Source organism: Achroia grisella, unplaced genomic scaffold (genome assembly GCF_030625045.1).
Source record: "Achroia grisella isolate CSIRO2021 unplaced genomic scaffold, CSIRO_AGI_Agris_v1 utg1179, whole genome shotgun sequence".
NCBI lineage: Eukaryota > Metazoa > Arthropoda > Insecta > Lepidoptera > Pyralidae > Achroia > Achroia grisella.
The window spans coordinates 911275-935866 of NW_026712591.1; the positions used below are offsets into that span (position 1 = coordinate 911275).

Below are 24592 nucleotides of genomic sequence, written 5' to 3' on the forward strand. Positions count from 1 at the left end.
CTCTTTTACTGGATTTGTCTACATGATAAGCGGAGCCCCTATATCATGGGAAGCACGCAAGCAGCGCACAGTCGCGCTTTCTACTACTGAAGCCGAGTATATGGCTTTAGCAGAAGCTTGCAAAGAGGCAATTTACTTCAAAACCCTCATAGGTGAAATATTCGCCGTCACTCATCCAATCGTCATTCATACTGATAATCAAAGCTCCATAAAACTAGCACACAACTACACGTATCATGCACGCACAAAGCATATATGTAGACATTAAACACCACTTCATTCGAGATTCACTAACATCTCATAATCTCATTCTCAAATACATACCTACTACTGACATGATCCCTGACATTTTAACGAAACCTTTAATGAAACTAAAACACTGTAAATGTACCCATTCATTAGGTTTAGGTTAGCTATCTGTATATTGTCTTAGGTTAGGTATTGTATATAGGAATTTGTTAGTGATCTATGTATATATTATTGGTGTCAGGCTTTAGTGTATAGTGTTTAGTTTTATTGTGTACAGTTTTAAGTTTTGATATCATTTTACTTATACAGAGTGTTCTCATCACTCAGCGGGGGAGTGTTAGACCTACAATGAGAGTCACTGGCAGTTTTTGTATTCTTTTTATCCATATTCAAAATATGATGTTTTTTATATAATTTATATTTTATAATACTTCTGTCACTGCGCTCTGCAATAAAAGACGTCTGTTCAAACATCTAATTATTTCATTAATTTTTACTACCTTTCTAACAAGCAAACAATTAGCATTTGGTAAAAATAGAGTAGTAAGGGTTTTTACCCTCGTATATTATTTTTTATTAATAATAAATCTAGTCGTTCATTTTCGACTCATTTCTTAAATTTATTTTTAAATTTGACACCAGTTTTTTAAATTACCATAGGCAATGTTAATGTTTACAAAATATTAAATCAATTCAATATATTATACAATAAAAAGTTATACTTTAAATAGTTTTATTCTATTACAGAAACAAATAAATACATTCAATACAAGAGATCTTATTTTATTTATTTATTTATTACTATTAAATCACCGTATTATCCTTTAACTGTTTCATATTTTTTTATTGTCTAATAATACTATAATTATTTTTAACAAAAAATACTTATATTTCAGAGATATAGGAAATAGCGCAATAACTGCCATCACTATAACGGATACCATACGTCTGGAAGATTATCTGGAAGGTCGCGAGACATGCACCGCTCCAACACGTGATGTGGGCTTGCTAGTCGCTACAATTGTTCTCAGTTCATTACTCTTCATACTAATTGTAGCCATTGCTGTATGGTTCTTCCTAAAATGGTAAGCGAACCGTTATCTAAATTACGTGTATCATATGTCCGTAAGCAAATTTAATTTATCTTATTGTCTACAGGAGGAAAGACCGAAATTATAAACAATTTGACGATGAAGATAGTATAGTATCACGCAATGATTCTCTCAGTCAGTTACCTAAACCAGAAAGTCGACCACAACCTAGAATAAATTTAGAAGATCTAAAGAGAAGCGAAAGGAGACTTCAAGAAATGATTGATGCTCCTCCTTTTGTAGAACTACATGTAGAGCCTAAGCAAAGTTCTGCTAGTGTGCAAAATAATGATGTTCCTGTGGATACTATTATCGATATGCCTTTACCAGATCCTGTATCCGCCATTGTAGTTCAAGACAAACTAAAAGATGCAGATGTCGATATTTCTGATGAAGATGAATTTGGTGAAACGAAAATACAAGGAAAAAAGTCTATGGTAACATTTAATGAGAATGTCCAAAAGATTATACATGTTGATGACATACCAGAAAATAATTTAAATGAAAACGTCGAGGTTTTTAAGTTTTAAATAAAATGTAACTTAAGTTGTAATAGATATATAATATAATAATAAATGTAAAAAATGTACATAATCTTTATTGTAATTTTACTCACTACTATAAAATAAAGATGTCACTTATGTAATTTTCATGAGTATGATATTTAGCATAGGTTTGAGAGTTATCTACGTATTATGTTAATATATACTATGTATATACTTTCATCGTGTTGATCTTGTTATTCTATACATATCATTATATTATACTAGATGTGCTCGCGACTTCGTCTGCGTAAATTGTCGATACTTCCATATAACCTTTCATCTCCCCTTTGAACCCCTTACAAACCATTTTTCAGATAAAAAGTAACCTATGTCATTTCTTAGATTCTAGACTATATGTGTACCAAAATTAATTTACATCGGTTCAGTAGTTTTGGCGTGAAAGCGAGACAGACAGACAGAGTTAAGTAAGGGTAAGAAGAAGGGATTACTTGCAGGTGTCCCAAAATATATAAAATATGTATATGTATTTATAAAAAAATATTTCGTAATGGAAATATTCAGTGTATAATAAAGCAGTAAATATAATTTATTCTTTATGGTTATTGGTGGTGATGTGATAATCACACATAGTTAAACAATATGTTAGTATAAATTATATACAATTGTCGTACTGTTGCCAAGAAACAATAGAACAGTACTAATTCTAAATTTAATGGATTAAACTTTTAATTTCAACCAATGTGCCTAATATTTAGTATGATACTAATATAACGCAATATGTAATAAAAATATTTACATAATATCACAGATATGATTGTCATTGGTTAAAAACAAATATAATAATGGTATATTTTTCATCAAGTCATATAAATAAAATTTCGTAGCAGAAGGTGAAATAAAAACACATGACGATTTAAGTAAACCACCGATTAATTCTATTTGAATAATGATAATTCGCGCTTTATTCTAAAGAAAATAGATCTAAAACTACCAAATAAATAAGCATTTAAGCAACTAATATAAAAAGAAACGGCAACAAATTCAGAACATGTTTTACTTAGAGTTGAGTAACTCTTTCTAAGGCGCATTGCCCTCTTTACGACTGACCTAACAAAGATCATTATCAAACTTTGAATTAAATTATCATTTTATTTGTCTTTTATGCACGAGTGTCTGTGCAATAAGCTTTTGTGTAGGTAATTAAGAAATTACAGTAGTATACAAATTCATTCTTCGTCAATAACGACTAATTGACTACAACTATCTTTATATGTCTGGTGGCAGATTTATATTTTCAAAATTCAATATAAATGAAACAATTTGATATATTGTTATAAATTTAATATTAAGCAATAGAATAATTATGCTGATTTCATTTTATAAAGACACACTCATCAAAATATCCTCCATCGAACTGCACATACTGTTCAAAACAGAGCCTTGTGTTCCTCACCACACGTTGCAGTAAACTTGGTTCAATTCTTCTTCTTTCTCGTTGAACATTTTCTTTTAAATTCACTAAAGAGTGGGAATTTTTCTTGTAAAGGTCCTTCCATCTATGAGGTAGTCTCATAAAAAAAAATTATTGGGTTTATATTGGGCGATCTCGGTGGCCCCGGGATATCCCCAAAGCGACTGAAAGAAAGATTCCCAAAGCAAATCATTCGAAGTTCTAGCCGTGTGTACCATCGCACCATTCTGTTGGAACCACGTTTACGTGTTAACTTAAGAACGATGGATGAGCTCCCAGGTTTGGTAAAAAGGAATCTGCAATAATTCTCACAATTGACATTCGTCACCAGGCCCCGAGCTTTTTCGAAAAAAAAATTCGAGGATAAGGCCCACCAAGCAGTTACCTTGGGGCAATGCAAAGGTTTATGTTGTTTCAGTCGAGGATTTTGGACTTTTCGAGACCAGTAACTGCACTATTGCTTATTAACGTGACCGTTTAGATGGGAAAAGCCTCGTCACATCAAAAAATGGTTTTCACAGTTCGAAAAAGCTGTAACATTGTTTCAACTGTAACAAGTCACTTTCTTTTAGCTCATGAAGTATTTCAATATTAAATAGATGAAACTTAAGATCCTTTTTTTTAATTTTATGGATAATCTCTATTGGATGTCGCAGTGAGGCTGCTCTTTTCCGTACCGAAAGTCGTAGATTTTCACGTAAACTGTTTTCAACCAGTTTTATGTTTTCGGAAGTTCTTGATGTTCGACTGGGCCCTCGTCGTGGATTGTTCATAGCCGAAGCACTTGTGCGGAGCCTCTTCACAAAGTAACGAATTAAATTTTCACTCGATCCATCACTTATCTGTTGAATATTGAAGTGTGAACAAACTTATCAACGAACGATTACGTACGAATCGTTACTTTGAAAAATGCCTCGATGGAGAACGCGCGATGCTCAATTGACCACTGCGACATACGAATCGCGAAAATTGCCAATAACGAATCTGCACAATCGCTGATTCCAAAGATACCGCCATCACCCCGCAACGTTTATTATTTTTTAAAATATTAAAACATAAATCTGCCGTCAGACACCCTGTATTTCTATGGTGGCAGGGTTGTGGGAGAATTATGTCGAACACTCTATCACTATTCAGATATTTTCATAATATCTACCAAAAATCTCATACCAATTACTGCCAATCCTTTCAACATACTATTAAATTCCTTTTGAAGAAAGGTTTCGCATACCCAATTGAGTGACTTTGTGCATAAATCTGCAGCCCAATATGTTACAAAAATATTTATTAATAGATATATACAAACATTTCGAACTATCGGTAGCCTCGGTGGTCAAGAGGTTTAGCACACCGTATTACTTCTTATGGTTGCAGATTCATTTAATTTTCGCAGAATCGAAATGGCAATAACTATTTCAGAAATCGGAGGTTCGCATATGATCGATATGAACATAATTCATGAAAATTTCAATTCAAATTCAAAAATCATTTATTCATTTAGAATATATTGACCGCTTATGAATGTCAAGTTTTTTACATTGTAATTTTAATATTTTCCCTACCGTCCAGTTCTGTATATAGATCCAATTGAGAAGAACTGGCAAGAAACTCAATGGTATACATTTTTTTTTTAAAAGTCAGTTTATTTAAGATGTATACTGCTACACGTTTGACCCTTGTATCATATATAGATATATTAACCGTGCTGATACAATTGCAAAGTTCGTCTCTTAATAATTACTCATAATTGTAAGTAGAGACAGCCTTACAGATTTTGATATACGTAGATATATCAAATTACAAGAACTATCTAGAACTACAAGAGACTAAATATAAACATACCTATTAATAATTAACTGCGATATCATATTTAGACTTTATATTCTAAATAGTATTGTAAACTAAGTGACGTGTAAATAATTTTGTCTCTTACTTATACAGGAATGATCAATAAAATTGTTATATAAAAAGACATAAATACTTATTATTACAAGGCTTTTTATATTAAATCTATTAATCAACACAATATAGTGCGTAAACTTGCCTAAAATAACCGGATTCATGGTCTATTGGTCATCAGAACCGCTTAAATTATCTATCAATTTCCATATCATTTATTAACAAATTTACAAATTTTATACATTTTAGCACTCTAGAACGGTGAACAGTGACACAATGACAACAATATTACCACGGAACTCGTATTTACAGTTATATTTCGGCCAGCCGTTTTAAGCTACGAAATTTTGATATTCAAAGCGCAAAATGTTGATAGCATCAGTGTCATGTATCAGTGAATATGTAATAGGCACATCTGATAAATTACTCCCTCACATATTTTTGATAGGATTATAAGTGTACATATTTGTAAAAGTGATCGATGATTAAAATCCGTAAATGGGAACATAATGAAAATAAAACTACGTCCAATAAGTACGAGACCTTACACAATCAATCTAGCTGTGCCCGCGGTTTCACAATTTCAATGTAAACATATATGTGTTATTCTGATGCATAAGCTACATATTAAGTTAAGTATATACTTTAAAGTTTCATCAAAATCCGTTCAGTAAGTAGTTTTTGCGTGAGAGAGTCACAAACATCCGTACTTACAAACTTTCACGATTATAATATTATTAAGAATTAAGATGAACTGTTGTATGTATGTAATGTGTGTTGCTCATTGTTATTAGTTTGTAATGTTATTGCCATTATTATTATTAGTATTTCTTTTACTATTTTCTTCTAGCGCTACCGCTGGGTAAACGATAAACAAACGACAAACGGTACCACCGTTTGTCGTTTACCCATAGGTTATCTGAAAGAGATTATATTCGTCATAAGACCGCCTTTTGTACTCTTTTAACCTATAAATTATGATTCCTGTAATATATCTGGTGCAATAGAGTAAATAATTGTTATTTAGCTATTGTAATGCTGAAGAATCCAAATTTGGTTTGTGTTTTATGTTTTTCTTGCATATTATATTTATTATATTCAACAATACACGCATAGGAACATTTTAAGTAGACGGCAAATTTATACAAGACATTCTGGATGATATGAGAAAAAATATATGCTCCTCATTCATCAAAATCCATCAAGTCCTTTGATCGCTACGATCGGCTAAAATCCATATAATGTATGTACTTAAAAATAATTTTATCTCTATTCCAAAATAATGCCAATATGATATGTATATCCTAGTAGTAGTAGGTATACATTTTAATTTCTTTTATCAACTTCAAAACCTTTGTTTCCATCAAAAAAGTTCGGAGTGATAGAATACACAAAACTTGAATCGGTAAAAAGGCTGGTTTGTTTGTAGTAGATAAAACAGAAATAATTATACAAAATGAGATTTGTAAAAATTGTAGAACAGTGTTTGTAACGTAACTATTTTACTTAAAAATTGATTTATTTTTTAAATTTTAATTAAGACTAGCGGAATAAAGATTATTTACCCGGGCGAAACAGGAATGGAATTCCTGTTTCGCCCGGGTATTTAACAAAAATAATCGAATAATGTGGCCTAGATACTACCAGTGTTACTATTGCATAGTTTTAAAATGTAATGCTAAGAATAGAGTATGTACATTCATATATGTTGTTTGTACGTAATGTACACACATACATAACTATTAATACTAAGATTTCTACATAATACCTTTTTATCTATACATCTATACATATAAATAAAATTGGAATGTCTGTTTGTATGGTTTAGAATATGGTAGGTCACTTTTTAATGGCAAAACAAAGACTTTTACAGCATTGGATTTATTTCGACACACAAATTTTATAAAAATAAAATTACACTGAGACATGCGGTATCGCTTACAACTGGGTGCAGACTAGGGTTCATTCCCGGGAATTCTCGGGTCGAGAATTCCCGGGAAATCCTTGGGTTCTGTTCCCGGGAAATCAAACTCGAGAAAAGTCGAGAACTCGAGAAATTAAGTACCTATATAGAAATTAAATTGACGTTTGTTGTATTGCGTGGCGGCGCAATAATACAAGATATTGTTTTCTTTCATGTATTTTTTTTTTTGTTTTACAGAAACTATTTTTGTTTACAAGTTTAAGGTAGATTTTTTCTAAATAACCAGCCAAAAATGGTGCTGTCATTATAAATATAAGTCTGAATAATATTAGGTCCTAACATATGAAAGTGGTGTTTTGTAAGGAAGTAACCTGAAGTATTTTTTTTCAAAATATAACATGTTTATTTAATCAAACTATGTACCATTGTTAATTTTAAACTTTCGTGTTTAATATACATTATTTAAATTATTAACCGGGTCTTAAGAAGCTATCAACCGAAATAAAATACCATATAATGACGCGGAATCACTAGACAGGACGTAACAAATATCTTAAGGAAGACAAAGCTGCCAAAAAGTAACGTTACAGCCGAAGAACGATATGCACTGAAATGTATTCGTGAAAATGAGAATATCCTGGTACACAAGGCCGACAAGGGTAATGCTACCGTAGTAATGAACACTTCTGATTATGATAGTAAGATACGTGTTCTATTATCAGATACTAGTGTATACAAACGTGTATCCTACAGGCCAGAGTGACACGTCGAACAGAAACACTTATTCAAGAATACCGTGACATTTTCACTGAAGAGGAGTATAACAGTCTTTATAGGGCCAAACATATACACCCAAAAAAATTATATGGCTTACCCAAAATACACAAAAAGAACGCCCCTCTTCGACCAATAGTTAGTCAGATCAATTCACCAACTTATGATCTGGCTAAACATGTTGCGAAGATCCTGCAGCCACTAGTGGGTAAGTCATCCTCTTTTCTGAAAAATTCTCACCATTTCACGGACACTAAAAAGCACAAAACTTGAACCTACAGAGATAATGGTGAGTTTTGACGTCGAATCATTATTCACCAATGTTCCAGTGAATGAGTGCATGGAGGTGGTCAAGGATAGGCTATTGGAGAAAGACCTGCCGTCACAGTATAGTGTATTTCTGAAACATTGCTTAGATGCAGGCTATTTTCTGTACCAAGGTGAATACTACCTTCAAATAGATGGCATTGCAATGGGGAGCCCAGTGGTACCATTAGTACTAATATTTGGATGGAGCACATTGAAACAAAGATTCTTGCTCTCAGACCATTAGAAATTAGCCTGTGGAAAAGATATGTAGATGATGTTTTTTGCATATTTAATGGTACGCAATAACAAGCAGACGAATACCTAAAATACCTAAATTCCACACATTCTACAACCAAATTTACAATGGAATTGGAGAAAGATAGGTCCTTGGCCTTCCTGGACATCCTAGTTATGGTGAGATCTGATGGCTCGGTTACAGACACAGTATACCGGAAACCAACACACACAGATAGATACCTACATGCCTCCTCACATCATCACCCACGACATTTACAATCAGTCGTCACTACTCTCACAAACAGAGCGCAAGATCTCTGTGCCCCTGAATTTGGGAACAAGAACTATCTCACGTTCAAGAAGTACGGTCAAGAGAAAGTTCAAGAGAAACGGTTACATAATGAGTAGAAGATAAATTAATTAGCGTAATAACTTACTTAAGAGGAATAACGGACAAAATTGGAACAGCACTAAATAAATACTCCATTAAGACTGTATATTATCCGCCCTCAAAAGTAACGAACAATTTACGTAAAGGATAAGGATAAGCTACCTTACGAAGCTCCAGGTGTCTACAAAATTGACTGTAGTTGTGGTAGCTCTTATATTGGCCAAATAAAACGATCAATAGCCGAGAGAGTCAAAGAGCACATAGCAGCGGTTAAAAATTGACAACCACACAAATCAGCGATTGCCGATCATCTACTGAACGCTGGAACAAATCACTGGATTGAACTACATGCGCCTAAGGTCCTCTCTACTGATCGCCACTATTACCCACGAATGGTCCGGGAGACGATTGAAATTAAAAAAACATCCCAATTTCAACAGAGAGGATGGCTTAAAATTATCATCTGCGTGGAATCCAGTCAGCTCGTGACCACGGCTAGTGCAACCTAGTCGAAACGTCGGGAGAGGTAAATACCTTTATTTGCCATAAAATTATTCGTGTACCATTGCTATTTATGCACTTTTGCCATATCGTAGGTACTTCATTGATCCCTTTACTGAAAAAAACATTTGAAAGGGAACATTTGGACATATCAATAAAATCTTTGGACTTTGGACTGCCCCATCGGATTTGAATTTTTTCCCAATCAGTTATCCAAATTTCGAAAAAAATGGTAATCTGTTGGAGCAAGATCCGGGGAGCAATTGTAAAGTCTTAGACATTACAACTGAATCTCTTCTAATTTGGTAAATGTCAGCTGTGTGGTCTAGCGTTGCCTGAGTGCAGTAGCCTACGGCGATTGACCAGCCTCGGTTGTTTAGCAGCTAGCTTTTCCATTATGGTTTCTCAATTGCTGACAACACACATCTGCCGTAATCATCTGTCCAGATTTAGGAAAGTTCTCGCAAGTAACTTTTTTTGGGTCAATTTTCGCTTGGGGTAGGATTTGGTTGGTTTGCCAGGGTTCAGCCATTGCGATGAGCGTTTCCAATTATCATACAAGATCCACATCATCACAGGTAATGATTCGATTTAAAATCCCTTTATTATTATGCCGGTTGACTAATGTAACGCAGCAGTCTATGCGCGTTTGTCGATCGAAACGCGAATTGTCTATTCAATTCATGAGGGACCCACCTTTTAAGCTTTTTCGCCCTCCCAATTTGCTACAAGTGGATTAATACAGTTTTGTCACTAACACCGCAACCTGAAACTAACTCTGACATGGTTTGTGATGGATCTGCTATCATAATTACCAACCTTGGACTCCAGCCGCCCACGGGGATTGTTTTGCAGGTCGAAATTTCCAGAACGAAAACGTTGCAACCAATAATGCATTGTGTTTTCTTTTGCGACACCACCACCATACACATCATTAATCCTTCGAGCCGTTTCTGCAGCACTAGTGCCATGGCGGAACTCGTACTTGTACTTGTAAATGACGCGATATTTTAAGTTTTCCATTTTGTAAGCTGAGTGATCCAAAGAAAAAACCAAGCACATGTATTACGGTTTTCGAAAAACAAATGCATGAGTGAATAGCCGTATAAATTTGAAATTGAAATTTATAACCAAAGTGGCCAGTACGACAAAACGCTAATTTCATATGTAAGAACCTAATATAATATATTTCAGTATTTAAATAAAAATTTGCTTATTCATAATATGTATAATGTTTTTAAATATAGCTACTCAATAAAAGTTTTATAATTAATTTTATAGTTAAATTTTATATTTAATATTTAACAAAAAATGCAGTGGTTTTCGTCTAAAATGAAACCACTGAGTATTTGACGTTATTGGAACAAAAAATAAACCAAACATATGTAAATGTAAATTTCTCGACAACCCGAGAAGACCCGAGAAATTAACCTCGAGAATTCTCGAGACCCGAGAAATTGAAAAGCTCGAGAAATCATAAACCCTAGTGCAGACAGTCCGTTGCGCCGGTTATAAGTTTTAAAAACCATCATAATACCGCACACAGAGACGAAAGCATTATTTTAATAATTTTGTTTTGAGGTACGGAACGCGTCGCTTCCAATAATATTGAAATAACCGTTCTTTTCTACATGGATATAAATATAATTACGGTATATACACCAAAATAACATTTTTGTCTGTCTATCTATTTATTCCGGCTAATCTCTGAAATGGTTGGACCGATTTTGACGGGACTTTTATTGGCAGGTAGCTGATGTAATAAGCAGTAACTTGGGCAACTTTTTTTTTAGAAAAATAAAGTTATATTCCACGCGGACGAAGTCGCGAGTCCAGCTAGTATATTATAAAGTTTGTATATATCTTTGTTCGGGGTAATAAGTTCTGTTAGAAAGGTATATTATCCCCGAGTACTATATAACTTCACGCTACAACCAATAGAAGCGAAGCAACATTGAAAAATGTGGCAAAAAATGTTCATTTTGAGTGCTTTCTGGCTGCGTAAACGGTTTAAAGTTACGCAAAAAACTCTACAACATATGTCTATCTATTAAGGTTAACTCACTGTAACTTTTTTAATCAAATTTCTTCTAAATTGACGCATTATTAAACATGACTTTATACGTTATTTATTATAAATATTTAATTTTGAACAAAATTCTCCTTAGCATCATTTGGTTTCAGCGAACAATTTTAGAGATATTTTAGTTTTAATGAAAGAGGAATCTTACTGACCAATTGACAATGCATTCTTATAAAAATAAATAGTTAAATGCAAATTTGATGGAGATAAAGTATCTTTTTACAATAAATATTTGGCCCATGCGAAACCGGGGCGAGTTGCTAGTACCACAGATAAGATGATAATCCTAATAAATTCCTTAATATTGTACTGGAGGACACTACAGGATATAGGACTGTCTATCAATATTCAAGACAATAAAGAATAAAGACCTTAATGAATATTGCTAAAATTGATGACATTTTGTAAGTGAAACAAGTCAATTAGCATCTTCCGTTGCGCGATCGTGTCAAAGATACGACTTGATTGATAGGTGTATGGAAGGGTTTGATCAACAAATTACATGTTTATGCTGTCATTATAGGAAATTAAATTGCCTGGTTGTCGACGGATACCTTCATTTTGTGAATTTATTTACTTAAATAAATTGACCACATTTATTATTTCTAAGTAGGTAGGTAGTACTTTCATTTTAAATTTCGTTATACCGTTTTGTATATTTATTCGTATGTTCATGATATCAGCTGTAATGATATATTATTATATTTCTTATTGGCTTATTAGTAAGTCATATGAATAAAAAGGTCTTTATTTTACATTTATTCTTTACAGATATCTTATTTTTATGATATTTAAAAATATATATTTTTAATAGGTATACAATTGCAGCAACATATGAGTAATATTCGCGCCAAGTGTGTCTACTCCCTCTACTTGATTATGATTCAACGCTCATTCACCTCTTGAAATAGTGCCTTTCAAATACAGACGACATCACTGTGATACGAGGCAAACCCACAATAAGATTGTATGTGACTGAACGTGCCTGGAGTGCTAGCCATAAGCCGTGCGTCGTGACTTTAATGAAAGTCCTGCGTTACACGGAACGAGCGTGTCGAGTTTTCAGTGGCAAAACAAAAGAATATTCATGTCTTGTTGTCATTACATTAAGGCGTGTCACAAACATTGTAGACATCTTAGAGATAGCTAATCGGTGCTTTTTTTTTTTTTTTTTTATTGGGTTGTTTGGGCTATTGTCAGATGTGTAGCACCTGTAGCACTGCGACCTACATAGATCTATTGTGCTCGCCCTTTTCAGAGTTCGCTACCTAGACCCGTCAGGGACAAGAATTGAAGGATATTCTTAGGAGCGATCGTTTTTATCTCCTCGGGAAAGAGTGTAAACTTTCCAAAGGAGATATTTCGTTTATGCATGATGGCTACAACCACATAGGATGTGAAGCGGCGTTTCCTCTTCAGTTTGGCAGAATCTGCAGATACTTGTCGTGCATAGGCCTAGCTTAGCCATATGCTTGTTCAATTTGCAGTGTCCTGTGAGGGCCCTAGTCATCATGCATATGTTGTTTTTACTCAATTGCAGTAATCTATTGGAGTATTTGGTCGAGAAGCACTGAATCACTGGCAAGAAATGCCAGGATTAATACATTCAAAAGACCTTATATCGGGCTTCTCGTTTGGTTATTAATTTGAGATGTCCCAGTTTTAGGCAACGAGGCACACCACAGAAGGGTTCGGGGCCCAGTTGGACGGTTTTTGCCCCTAACTTTGCCAGATGGTCGGCATTCTCATTGCCTTCAATATTTGAATGCCCGGGGACCCATCTCAGTATAATATTATTTCTGCTTCCTACTTCATTTAGTAGCAGGATACAGTTTCTAATAAGTTTAGAACGGATTTCGTACGAGTTAAGTGCTAGTAGAGCAGCTTGACTGTCCGAATAAATGTATATGTTCTGATTGATGTAGTTGAGGCTTAGGATTACTTCCAGACATCTAATTAAGGCGTAAGTCTCTGCCTGAAAGATTGAGGCGTATTTTCCTAAGCCTATATAGTTGCAGATTTTGGGTTTTACACCACATATTCCACATCCTACATCATCTCCTATTTTGGACCCGTCTGTAAACCAGACTAGGTCATGCTCTGAGTGAGACGGTGTATGGTTATTTTGCCATTCGTCTCTTCCAGATATTTCGATTTTGTAATATTGTACAAAGTTACACTCTGGTGCCATGTTGTCTTCAGGCATTCCCAGAATAGGATCACTCATAATCGAGTCTTGTATAGTTTTTATGGCCAGGGAATGCCAAGATATCCTCCTTTGGGAACTTATTCTGAGCATATTGGCTTTCGCCTTTTCCTGTATGAATAGAGGAAGGGGCGTCAAGTCCAATAATGCGTCTAGAGCTCTCCCGGCGTGGTGCTCATTGTAATAATCAGACAAGCAATTCTCTGTAGGCTGTTTAGCTTGGTGGCAGCTGTGGATTGGAGGGTTTTCCTCCACCAGATTGCGCAGGCATAGGTGGTAAGCGGTCTCACCACTGCTGTGTAAAGCCATAGGGCAATTTTGGGGTTGATTCCCCATCTGGGCCCCGCTACCCGTCGGCTTAATCGGTGCTTACGCAGGGCTACATGAATGGAGTACGGTACAATTTTTCATCCCCTGTTTTAATCCCTTCCAGATTTAGATGGCCTATGTAAGTCTAAGTAAGACAAATTAAAAAAAAAGTGTAAAACTAAATAAAGACAGAAACACATTTTAAATATTATTTCATCTGAAAAAAAAAACTATATTATATCAGGGAGTCACATGTATACTAATATGATAAATACTTAAAATTATTAAAATTTTGACAAATCTCTCCACTTTATTATTAGTAGATATGGATTAACAACGGTAATATTTCAAAATTGCTATATTTAAGACCTATTCCTTTATTTTGTCGTCTTGTTTTATTATGCCCTGTGTGTATACTATTAGAATTAAAGAAGAATAAACCGTATTTGACCTTTTTTTTATTATCTTTTTAGGTACCAACATATTGGTACCTAATCAATAGCTAAACGCAACTAAATTTTATTCAGGTACTTTACATCCGTGGGTATTTTGTTGGTGGTTGATGCTGCGGAATCTAACTAATAGTAAATATTTAAACGCCGTTTAGCGATCAATTAAAGAGTCTGAGACTGACACATGTGGGAAATCTAAACATACATTGAGACGATGTATCCTTTTGACTCACCTAATTTGTATATAGGTAATATATATATAGGTAATATATAGATGGCTGGCTACTGGCTATATTCCTCGAATATGGATAAAAAATATTTAATGTAGAGTCTAATTTGAAATGCTCAGTAGTTTTTGCTCGAAAGAGTTACAAACATTTAAATACTCATCAATCCATTGTCACAAACTTGAGTTTATAATATTATATTAGGATAAGCCAACTCCATACTAGGACGGACACTATAACGTGATCAATCAGAGTTAAACAATGTTCAATTTCAGCAAAGTACTGGATGCTGTGATAGTAATTCACTTAGGTCACTGGACTGGTCGCTTATTACCAAGCAAAGTTTTATTAAATAAGAAAAAAAAGTTATATATCCCAAAGTTTTTAATTAATTATTGTACTCAAATGTTTTATACATTATTATTTTACTATGTACCTACTCACCTATAATTCTAGATACTGTGCAGCCTGAAGATTTTCTCTATTCTTGGCATTCCAATTATACATTTTAATGTTTTAATTACCTATATATTATATAAATATGATACCTATAGCCATCTAAATATGAAGAGAAGTCAAAAAGAAAACAAAATTACGCAAATTAATACTAATAATACTAACTTAATTTTATGTCTCATCTTCTACTACGACTAGAACAGATAGAAGCATGTGTTCCATGTGGTCATAATAAAAATATAATTTCACACTATAGACAAAGGTCCTGTCGATAGTCGAGATAATAATAATAACAAGAAACAAATTGCTTCGTGGTCTTCAGTTCCATAGGACAAATAACTGAAAGGAGATGAAGATAATGGCTAATATTTAAAGCTAATATATAATACAATGCTTTTTCAGGTATTATACCTAATAATATGTTATAAATATATACATTTATATTAAATACCTTCCGTATTTAATATAAATGTATATATTTATAACACATAGAAATAATCTTAATTCAATAATAAGCACTTTTGAATAGTCAAATTCTACCACTCATTTGGAGTCATAAGGGTGGAGAAATACCTAAAAAGGGTGTATGTATTATATGATAAGCGTAATAAGCTAAAAAAGGTGCGAGTTCTAAGATGACAGCACACATAGATAAAGAGACATAGAACACAGAGATATAAAAACCTAAAACGTCCATCCTAAATTATTTGGTAGAAGGGAAGGAAGATAACAATGGTGTTTAAAATATAATCTAAATAGACGTGCCATTTACAAATCACTAAAACTGTACGCTTTAATGTCATAATAAACAGAATAATATGTTGCTAAAATGCACTTCAGACAGTCCGATATCGGTTTATTTCACTAACCGGCAAACAAACAAATGAAACTGATATTTTTACTACAGTAAGCGACGAAAATGTGATAATCAAATAGCCACCTCATATACGTCCAAGGCTACGGGGAATTATAAATAAATATTACTTAACATTGGTTCCGTTTTGTCACTATTGGGAAATCATAACTTTGTTTTAATAAGAAACAGCTAATTGAATACGTTAGTTTGTTTCATTAGTAGCTAAAATAGCTTGACTTCCTAGTAGCTACATGCAGCAGACGTCCACGCTACATTTGAACGTGCTAATACACATAAAGGACAGACTAATTCTTATATTGATTTATGAATTTGTAATAACAACATTTTGTTAGAACAATGTTAATTGTAACCTTAATAAATATGGATATATTTGTGAGATCATAAGAATACTATGTGCTTGATGTGTTTACTATACGAGTAAAAGAGCTTCCTTTGGTGCTCTCTGGATTCGTATGTTATTTTGGGCAAACGAATAATACCAGATTATCACTTATTACTTAGAATATAATTTTTATTACACCATATACTTTAGTTGTAATTAAAAAATATCAAATAACTACCGCTCCGTGTTTACTACTAATAAAGAATTTTCTTAGGAAGTTATGCTGAGGAATTATTACATTTAATTGATGGAGACCTGGTTTTTAATTATAGAACGCAGTTGCAAAATGTTTCTTATTTTACATAAATATATCATCCATTTGACAAGTGCAGATACAAAACAAGTTGTACCTACAGTTCGCAGTGCTACGTTATTTAACCCAAAATTACACCTCTGTATATATATAGTATGAATATCATACTAAAAATGTTTAATGTGAATATTGTTATTTACTTAATACCATCGTGATGAAATTAGACATATATGCAGTATTTGGAATGGACAAGAATATGCTTCTATGTTATATATAGATCTCAGTCACACAAAGAAACTCAGTCATACAAAAATAGTCCACGACTATGTTTATATGACTGCAGTACCTAGTAATATTTATATCTAAATAATTATGATAATAAAAGATACATGCAGAAAATATAGTGTAACTTTAATTTGAAGCTTTAAAAATAATCTTTGAAGTAGTAACTGAGTTTTAAATATGTGCAGTAATTTATGGTAGTTTTAAATAATATCATCAAACAAATTCAATTCCTTATTTAGTATTAGCACAGATAACATAATATTACATAGTATTGTTATAAATAATTGTACGTTATTATTGTATGCTCCTACTTATTATTACATTTATAGTTATAGGAACTACTTATACTTGTCGCATGCATGTATGTCTGTATCAGTGCCCATGTACCCATCTATCATTGTAATCTTGATGGTCAAATGAGATGGTTTACGGTTTTACTGTCGGCAACTACTATTCATCAGAAATATAATATGCAGTTGTCCCGGAATAGCCTTCATCAAGGCTAGATAAATGGTGGATAAGCGAGAGACAGTGCTTGCTGAATATTTGCTGTAACCATATTATTATAGTAACAGTAAAACACTAGATTGTGATTTAGAATACATATGTAAAATTATTATGAAACAAATCTTACACGCATAAACATAGAAATTGTAAAATAAGTCTGCAGTAACATTTGTCCTAAAATGAATTCATCACAGTGGGCTGACCTTACATTATATAAATGGTGGACACCATTTAAAAAGGTGAATTTAGCATAGTATATATTTAATATAGACACCAATAGTCTCCATTTAAGAACTTTAAGCATAAAGAGACATACTCATAGGTTACTTTTTATCCTAGTATGACGGACCTATATTACGAAAATTGCTGGTAAAAACCAGTATCTAATATTGTCATTTTAAAAGTAAATAAATATTCTAACTCCTATTAAAATCTTGTCCTGAAATTAATTAAATTATGCTAGTTAAGCTATTTAGCCTTTGACTTAAAGTTATATTTCCTGTATTATAGTTAATACCTGTCGATTTCTAAACGAGCAAAACTTTAAATCTAAATATTGAACATAACAAAATAAATTAGGAAATTTGCATACAAAATGTGCAAGTAATAAACTCATAAATATTATAATGCGAATAAAAGAATAAAATCATATTTATTGAATATCGTATATGCCGTCGCGTCGCCGTATCGTATAATTCTAGGCTACATACAAAAAATAACGATAGATACTAGTTAATTATGTATCTAGTTCTATAATAATAAAAACCTAATATTTTGTAACTATTAGCTACTATTACAAGCGAGATTAATTAACATCATAAAGTATATGATATGAAACATATATTTATTACAGTTCGAATATTATTATGTTACATCTATAATTGAAATCCAAACCATAAATGAAGTCAATGATTGCAAAAAAATTATGTCTAAATTAAGAACTGAAGAAAAACTAAGATATTTGGTAAAATTATAATTATATCAACAATCAGTGGGGTTCTTCAAAAAAGAGAAGATAAGTAAAAAATATTTTTTTTCTAAATTTTACCATAACTAAACATTTAGCTTACGACTACAAGGGGATTTATAGTAATTTCTTATTAATATTAAATAGTAATTGATATTTGCAATATCATGGAGAACTTGCAAAATCAAACAGAACTGTTACATTTACTACAAGGTGATATTACTTTATTGTTATGGGACCAGACTGTAGCCTAGGGGATTACGTGTGTAAATCGCATTTCTTTTTTATTTAATTACTGTAATTAAGCTAACGTCATCTTATGGAACCATCATCTATAGACATAAATTGTAGGGACGTAAGACGGATAACATTAATTACACGGAAATAATAGAATGAAACTTTAAGTATGTCTTAATAAATAAATTTTGCGAATAATAACAAAGTATTGTTTTTATTAACAGCACAATAAAAGTAAAATTATTAAGTTAAAACTGGTTTTAATCTCGACATAATTACATTTTCCAACGACAGTGTGTGATTAACCTCGTACCTGGGGACAAAAAACAATTAAAATAAAGATTTAATTTAAATATCACACACTTGCTGCACATCAAGATAGTCTTTACTGTGCTGTGATACACTGAATTAATTACAACAGGCTTTAAAATATTTTACATAAACAGTCATTATGAGAAAACATTTTGCAGGCAAATTAATTATAATAATTTTATAGAAAACTTCAATCAATAAATATATTGTAATGAGTCTCGTGTAATTTCATTTTATAGCACTCTCTGACAGCGATCACTGATATTTATAAGCACTTATTTGAAAAATCTATATGTAACAATTATGTATGCAGTGTGTCCGATTACGGACTAGCGATAATTAACCCACGTATCGTACGTTATATTTTATCGACGAAACACTATAGAAAGGGGCGTCTCATCCCTCTAAATTACAGCCATTTTTTAATTTATTATCTCGTATTTTTACGATTTCACTGAAATGAATTATTTTCATGTTTTCATGTAGCCTCCATACACAAAGGAGGTATTATTTGAAAGATTATGATATTTGCTAGCATTCAAAATCATTTTTATTGAGAAGTAATGCAAAATAATTTAGGAAAACCTTTAGTTTAGCCGATAAACTTGGTAAAATTTCACTATTTTTTTTAGTTAATATGCGCTACCTAAAAACCCAGCCCCTTAACACTTTTTTTTTTGTTTAATCTGTTCGCAAGGACTTTTTTAACAAATAAGCATAACATTAGTATAGCAACTTGGGCTGATAATTTAAAAAACAGTGATTAGCAAACACATGTCTATATTACAAAAAAAATTTTTTACAATAAAATATATATTTTTGTGTACGAGCGGTAGCGGTATTTTTGAGAATAATTAGATGTGAGTGAGATAAAAATTACGTACTAATTAAGCTGTAACAGTATAAGAATTCCCAAAAATAATAAATTATCATATCTAAATGGGTTAAAAATTAAATAAACATATAGGATTGTAATCATCACAAATAATAGAATATCTGTATCTATTTTTAGTTAAAAATAAATAAAAATTGCAACAGATTCCCATTCATAACAAATACAATTATATGACACTAATCGTGTTATGGTATACGGGATCCTCTAGTTTATAGCAAACTATATTTTATAAAATAAAATTGGAAACAGGTTGTGCTAATGGTGAAAATACAATCACCTCTATTTAAAATATATGATAGAAGATAAACTCAATCAGTGTAATATAATTTGGAGGACTCATAAAAATTTTATAGCTCAACGCTAATCAAATTTGTGCTATCTAGAGTTTGACGACATGTATGTATGTCTAGAATAATAATATGCCTACGATTTTGACTGGAATTTCTTAAATAAGATTAATACATGCGTCGATCTATCCTTTGCTTTTATAATGATTGGTTAAACCGTTACACAACAAAACAAGCAAACTGAAATTATAATCAGTTAAGTATAATATATATATATACAGGTATACCTATAAATTAACCGTAAATTATCAATAACCTACGAACTACACTTTTGCTGTCATTTCATTACATATCTTAAAAAGTACGACAGACTAACGGGCATATAATATTAGTTATACATACCTAATAAAACGGATAAAGTAAGGTAATTTAATTATATAAAAATATATTCCATCTCAAAAACTTTTTTAATTCGATATTATAACCAATAATTATATCAATCAATGAATAATTATATCGAGGTAGAATGTAAAAAATCGTTTGCGTGAGCAGTTTCACTTATTTCAGGCGCCCAGCGACTTCTTTTGTAAGCTGTGTAAGCTGAAATAAGTGAAGCCGTCGTGTTTAGGGTGAAAACAAGCATTGAAATTACAGGTTAAGAGGCGTAACATCTTAGTTATCAAGAACGGCAACGTATGTACATCACGTATATCATCGATGTATATCACGTTATATAATAATATGATATCTATAGTGTTGTTTATTTGACAGCAGTAAACTTACTATTAGATGAACTGTCAATTGCTTGCCATTTCAATTACATGTAAATCCTAAATAATTTAAAAATAAATTTTATATACATATATAATTTTTATGATTGTAAGAATGGCCATTAAACGAACAGTTACTGTTTTAAATTAATGTACAAAGTAGAATAAGATAGAAATTAGATGGCAAATAATTTGAATGCTATCTTTTAACGGGACGTCGACATTTGACATACAATTTTTTTATTGTTCTGCAGATTTTAATCTCCATAATACTAAAACAGTCACGTAGCATCATTGCGGTTTTAAGCTATTTCCCCAGGCTAGGTCCAACCGGATAAAGACAGACTAATACACCACTTTTTAGCGATTCTGAAAAATGATGTGCACTAAGAAACATCATTTATATGTGAGACCATTTTTTATGGTATAGAAGTTTAATACAATCCAGCTTTGATTTTCTATGGTTGCAGGTTCAAACCCCATATAATAATAACATTTGTATTCATGAGTGTATTATCTGCATCGATCTGGGTTTTTTCTATGTGTACTCTTAATATAAACATCACAAGCAACCAAGAGGAATTAAAAAGAAACTTACCTGTTTGCATGACTTAGGAAATATAATAAAATTGCCTACTTACATAATTACTTATGTATAGGTCTACTCATGTTTTCGAACCAAAAGTTTTAGCCAAATATTGAAATGTTCATCAATCGTTAGCTTTGAACAATGAATTATCAAAGACGTTACCGCAGAGTCATGTCATGATAGACTGGACCGGTTTTACCAAATCATACTTGCAATAGGTTTTATCATACATGTAGTTTTCAAGATAGACTAAATTACTAACATTTTTTAAAACCCTTTTGTCATGATGACGTAACTAACGCACCGGCAATTTTAAAATGGTTGATTTAAGTTGCATTGGTCACTTTTTAAGTTTTAAAGTGATATCTATCGAAACACTTCTTTACAAACTTTATATTTTTAATATTAGTGGATTACATTCTAAAACCCACCAATAGAAATTAAATGCAAATTTTCTAATAGTCAAATACGTCATAAATAAGGGAATCATAACATTTTCGTCTTAAATTTGAAATGCAAAATAGCCGATGTAGGTGGACTTCGTGGTTATTGACTGTCACATGTTTTGGGTCATTCACCGCTTTATTTGATCTGAGGAATATTTGCTACCTAATGAAACATTTTAATGTTAAAACTACGAGAATAATATTAACGACGGGAGCTCTTTTTTATGCAAGTATATAATGTATATACATATATATATGTATATTTCTATTATCGTGACATCATAATATCTACTAGAACACATTCCGTTAAGTACATCTTCTGCTTGTGTAATAAAATGTTTCTTGCTTTAATTTGTACTTACCGATTGTTACACTCACCACATATGTGCATTTTTTTAAATGGATGATTATGGAATGGTGCACACGCCTGCGCTAACGTTTACGCTGGCGAGGCACCAGTGGACCACTGGCACATCGGAAACCATCGTGGCAAATTCATCAGAAATTTATCACGATGGTTTCCAGGGGGAACCGCGAGGAGGCCAATCTGACATGGTTCATTGCTGGCCATAAGATCATCAGTCCACATTACTAGTAATCCTCTTTCCCCTATATGTGTGCATTAAACACATCAATCACTTCAGAACAGCTATCTATAAATAGGTGCTATTTGGCCTTTTTTTATATGCAATGTCATTGCCTGGATAAAGTTTATATGAATGTAGTACACTTTATTAGTATGTTGGCCGAAACGGGCAGATAGTTTTAAATATAATTATTGTGTTTATTACTGATTAATGCAACTACAATTTTTTTTATTCTCTATCCGAACGCTGGGCTGTATGATGGTATGGATGACAGATGTCATTTTACGGTTAAATTAACTTCAAAGAGCTCTAAGATTATTTAAATCAAATAATAACGTGCATTATCTCACAATAATTGTCGTAATGTTACTTGCACCATACTACAATGCGCGAAATAGTTAGGTTTTTTGCAGCATAGGGAACAAACGAGCTTGCTGACCTCCTGATGGTAAGCTCCTATTACCGCCGTCCACGAATACTCGTAGCACTAGGTGACTTAATTGATTTGATGAATAAATCACAATTACTCCCGTGAATTACAGGGAGTTGCCGGTCTTTTACGGAGGAATAAACTCCTTGATTGTAGGTTTTAATACCATATCGTGTAAGTTTATAACTTCAACTCATAAAACTAAGTAGTAGGTACTTCTTTAATTTCTCGTAGTAGAAATTTAGTAGTTATATAAATAAATTAATACGTTAATATATTAAATCGATACATGTATGAATAGTAGACATTAATTTTGTTTATGAGTTTATAGAATGCTCGTTAATAGTTCGTTCACATTGCTCAGGAATTAAACGCAAATTGTATAATTCCACGAATTGTATTCAAAGCGCCTAGTAGTTGAGAAACAACTTGAATTCTAACGTCATAAAAACAGAAACTAATTAAAATTTAAGACGTAGGATATTTGAATTAGTACATTTAATAGATATTAGTGCCTATAAAAACTCATATAGTATTTACTTTCGTCTTAATAACTAAAAATCAAGAAAAAAATATTGGTAGGTAAGTATTTTGAGTTGACGTGAATACATAAATTGAATGGAATTTTTAAAAATCTCATTTTCTTCTTTTCTTTTTTACAACTCACAATATATTTTAAAATAAATTTAACAAAGACAATGTTACAATCGTTGTTTGATTTTTTATTGATATAAGACTTCAACATAACCTACCTCCTCATCTATCAACAGTTAATATTAAAATATAATTCTCTGTTGTGTGTTAATGACCTGTCACGCTCTAAGTTACAGTATAGTATCGTATGTTATTTATCAATTGATATCTCACATTGGATCTCGTTACATTAAATCGAATGATTAACAAGAGAGACGATTATTTTGCATGTTTAATATTATATCATCGTATCAGATAATTTCATTTCGGGTTAATAAATAAATCCTTACTAATATTATGAATGCGAAAGTAACTTTGCCTGTCTGTCTCGCTTTCACGCCATAACTACTGAACTGATTAAAATGAAATTTGGTACACAGATAGTCTAGATCCAGAGAAAGGGTGTAAGCTACTTTTTAATGTGAAAAAAAGGTTGCAAGGGGTGGAAAGGATAGATGAACGTTGCATGGAAATATCGTACATTTTTAAAGCTAGAAACTCTAAATTTATTTTTTATTTTACACTACACTACACACTTTGTTGATTAAATCAATATTTAATCAACAATGTAAAAAATAAGTATTTTAAAATATATTGTGAGCTGTAAATATGATATTCAATGTTTGTAAAAATGTTTCCCTTAAGGCGGTCAAATAAAATAGGGGGACGTAAGTTTGTATAGAAAATTTACATTTTTGAAGTAAGATGAAACCTTTTTCTTTGACTTTTTGGGTGAGATTATTGAATATTTTTTATTTGGACTATGTCACTATAACATGCGGACGAAGTCGCGGGTACAACTAGTTATCTTATAATACAAATAACAAGAAAATATTTTTAGGATATATTTACAAGTCAATTACGGAATGCCCTAGAATGACTCCTTTATCGTCAGGAATAGAACCATATGATGGTTACCACGAGCATCACACAAAGGCGTGATATCCTTGTTGTTATTAAGTATATAGTCCTATATATTAGTTAGGCCGT

The 24592-nt window shown here is 32.2% G+C and overlaps 2 protein-coding genes across 2 annotated transcripts in view; one reads left to right on the plus strand and one right to left on the minus strand.

Annotated features, from left to right (window-relative positions):
• Positions 1-8467, plus strand: part of LOC131852664 (uncharacterized) — a 58807-nt gene extending 50340 nt beyond the window's left edge. Inside the window, exons 44-47 of the mRNA XM_059203379.1 lie at positions 1146-1334; positions 1408-1855; positions 7894-8122; positions 8244-8467. Coding sequence (XP_059059362.1) covers positions 1146-1334; positions 1408-1855; positions 7894-8122; positions 8244-8467 — 1090 coding nt within the window. The remainder of the gene's footprint in view (positions 1-1145; positions 1335-1407; positions 1856-7893; positions 8123-8243) is intronic.
• LOC131853466 (RYamide receptor-like) overlaps positions 1-24592 on the minus strand; it is a 136031-nt gene that overhangs the window by 105697 nt on the left and 5742 nt on the right. The gene's annotated exons all lie outside the window — the stretch shown is intronic.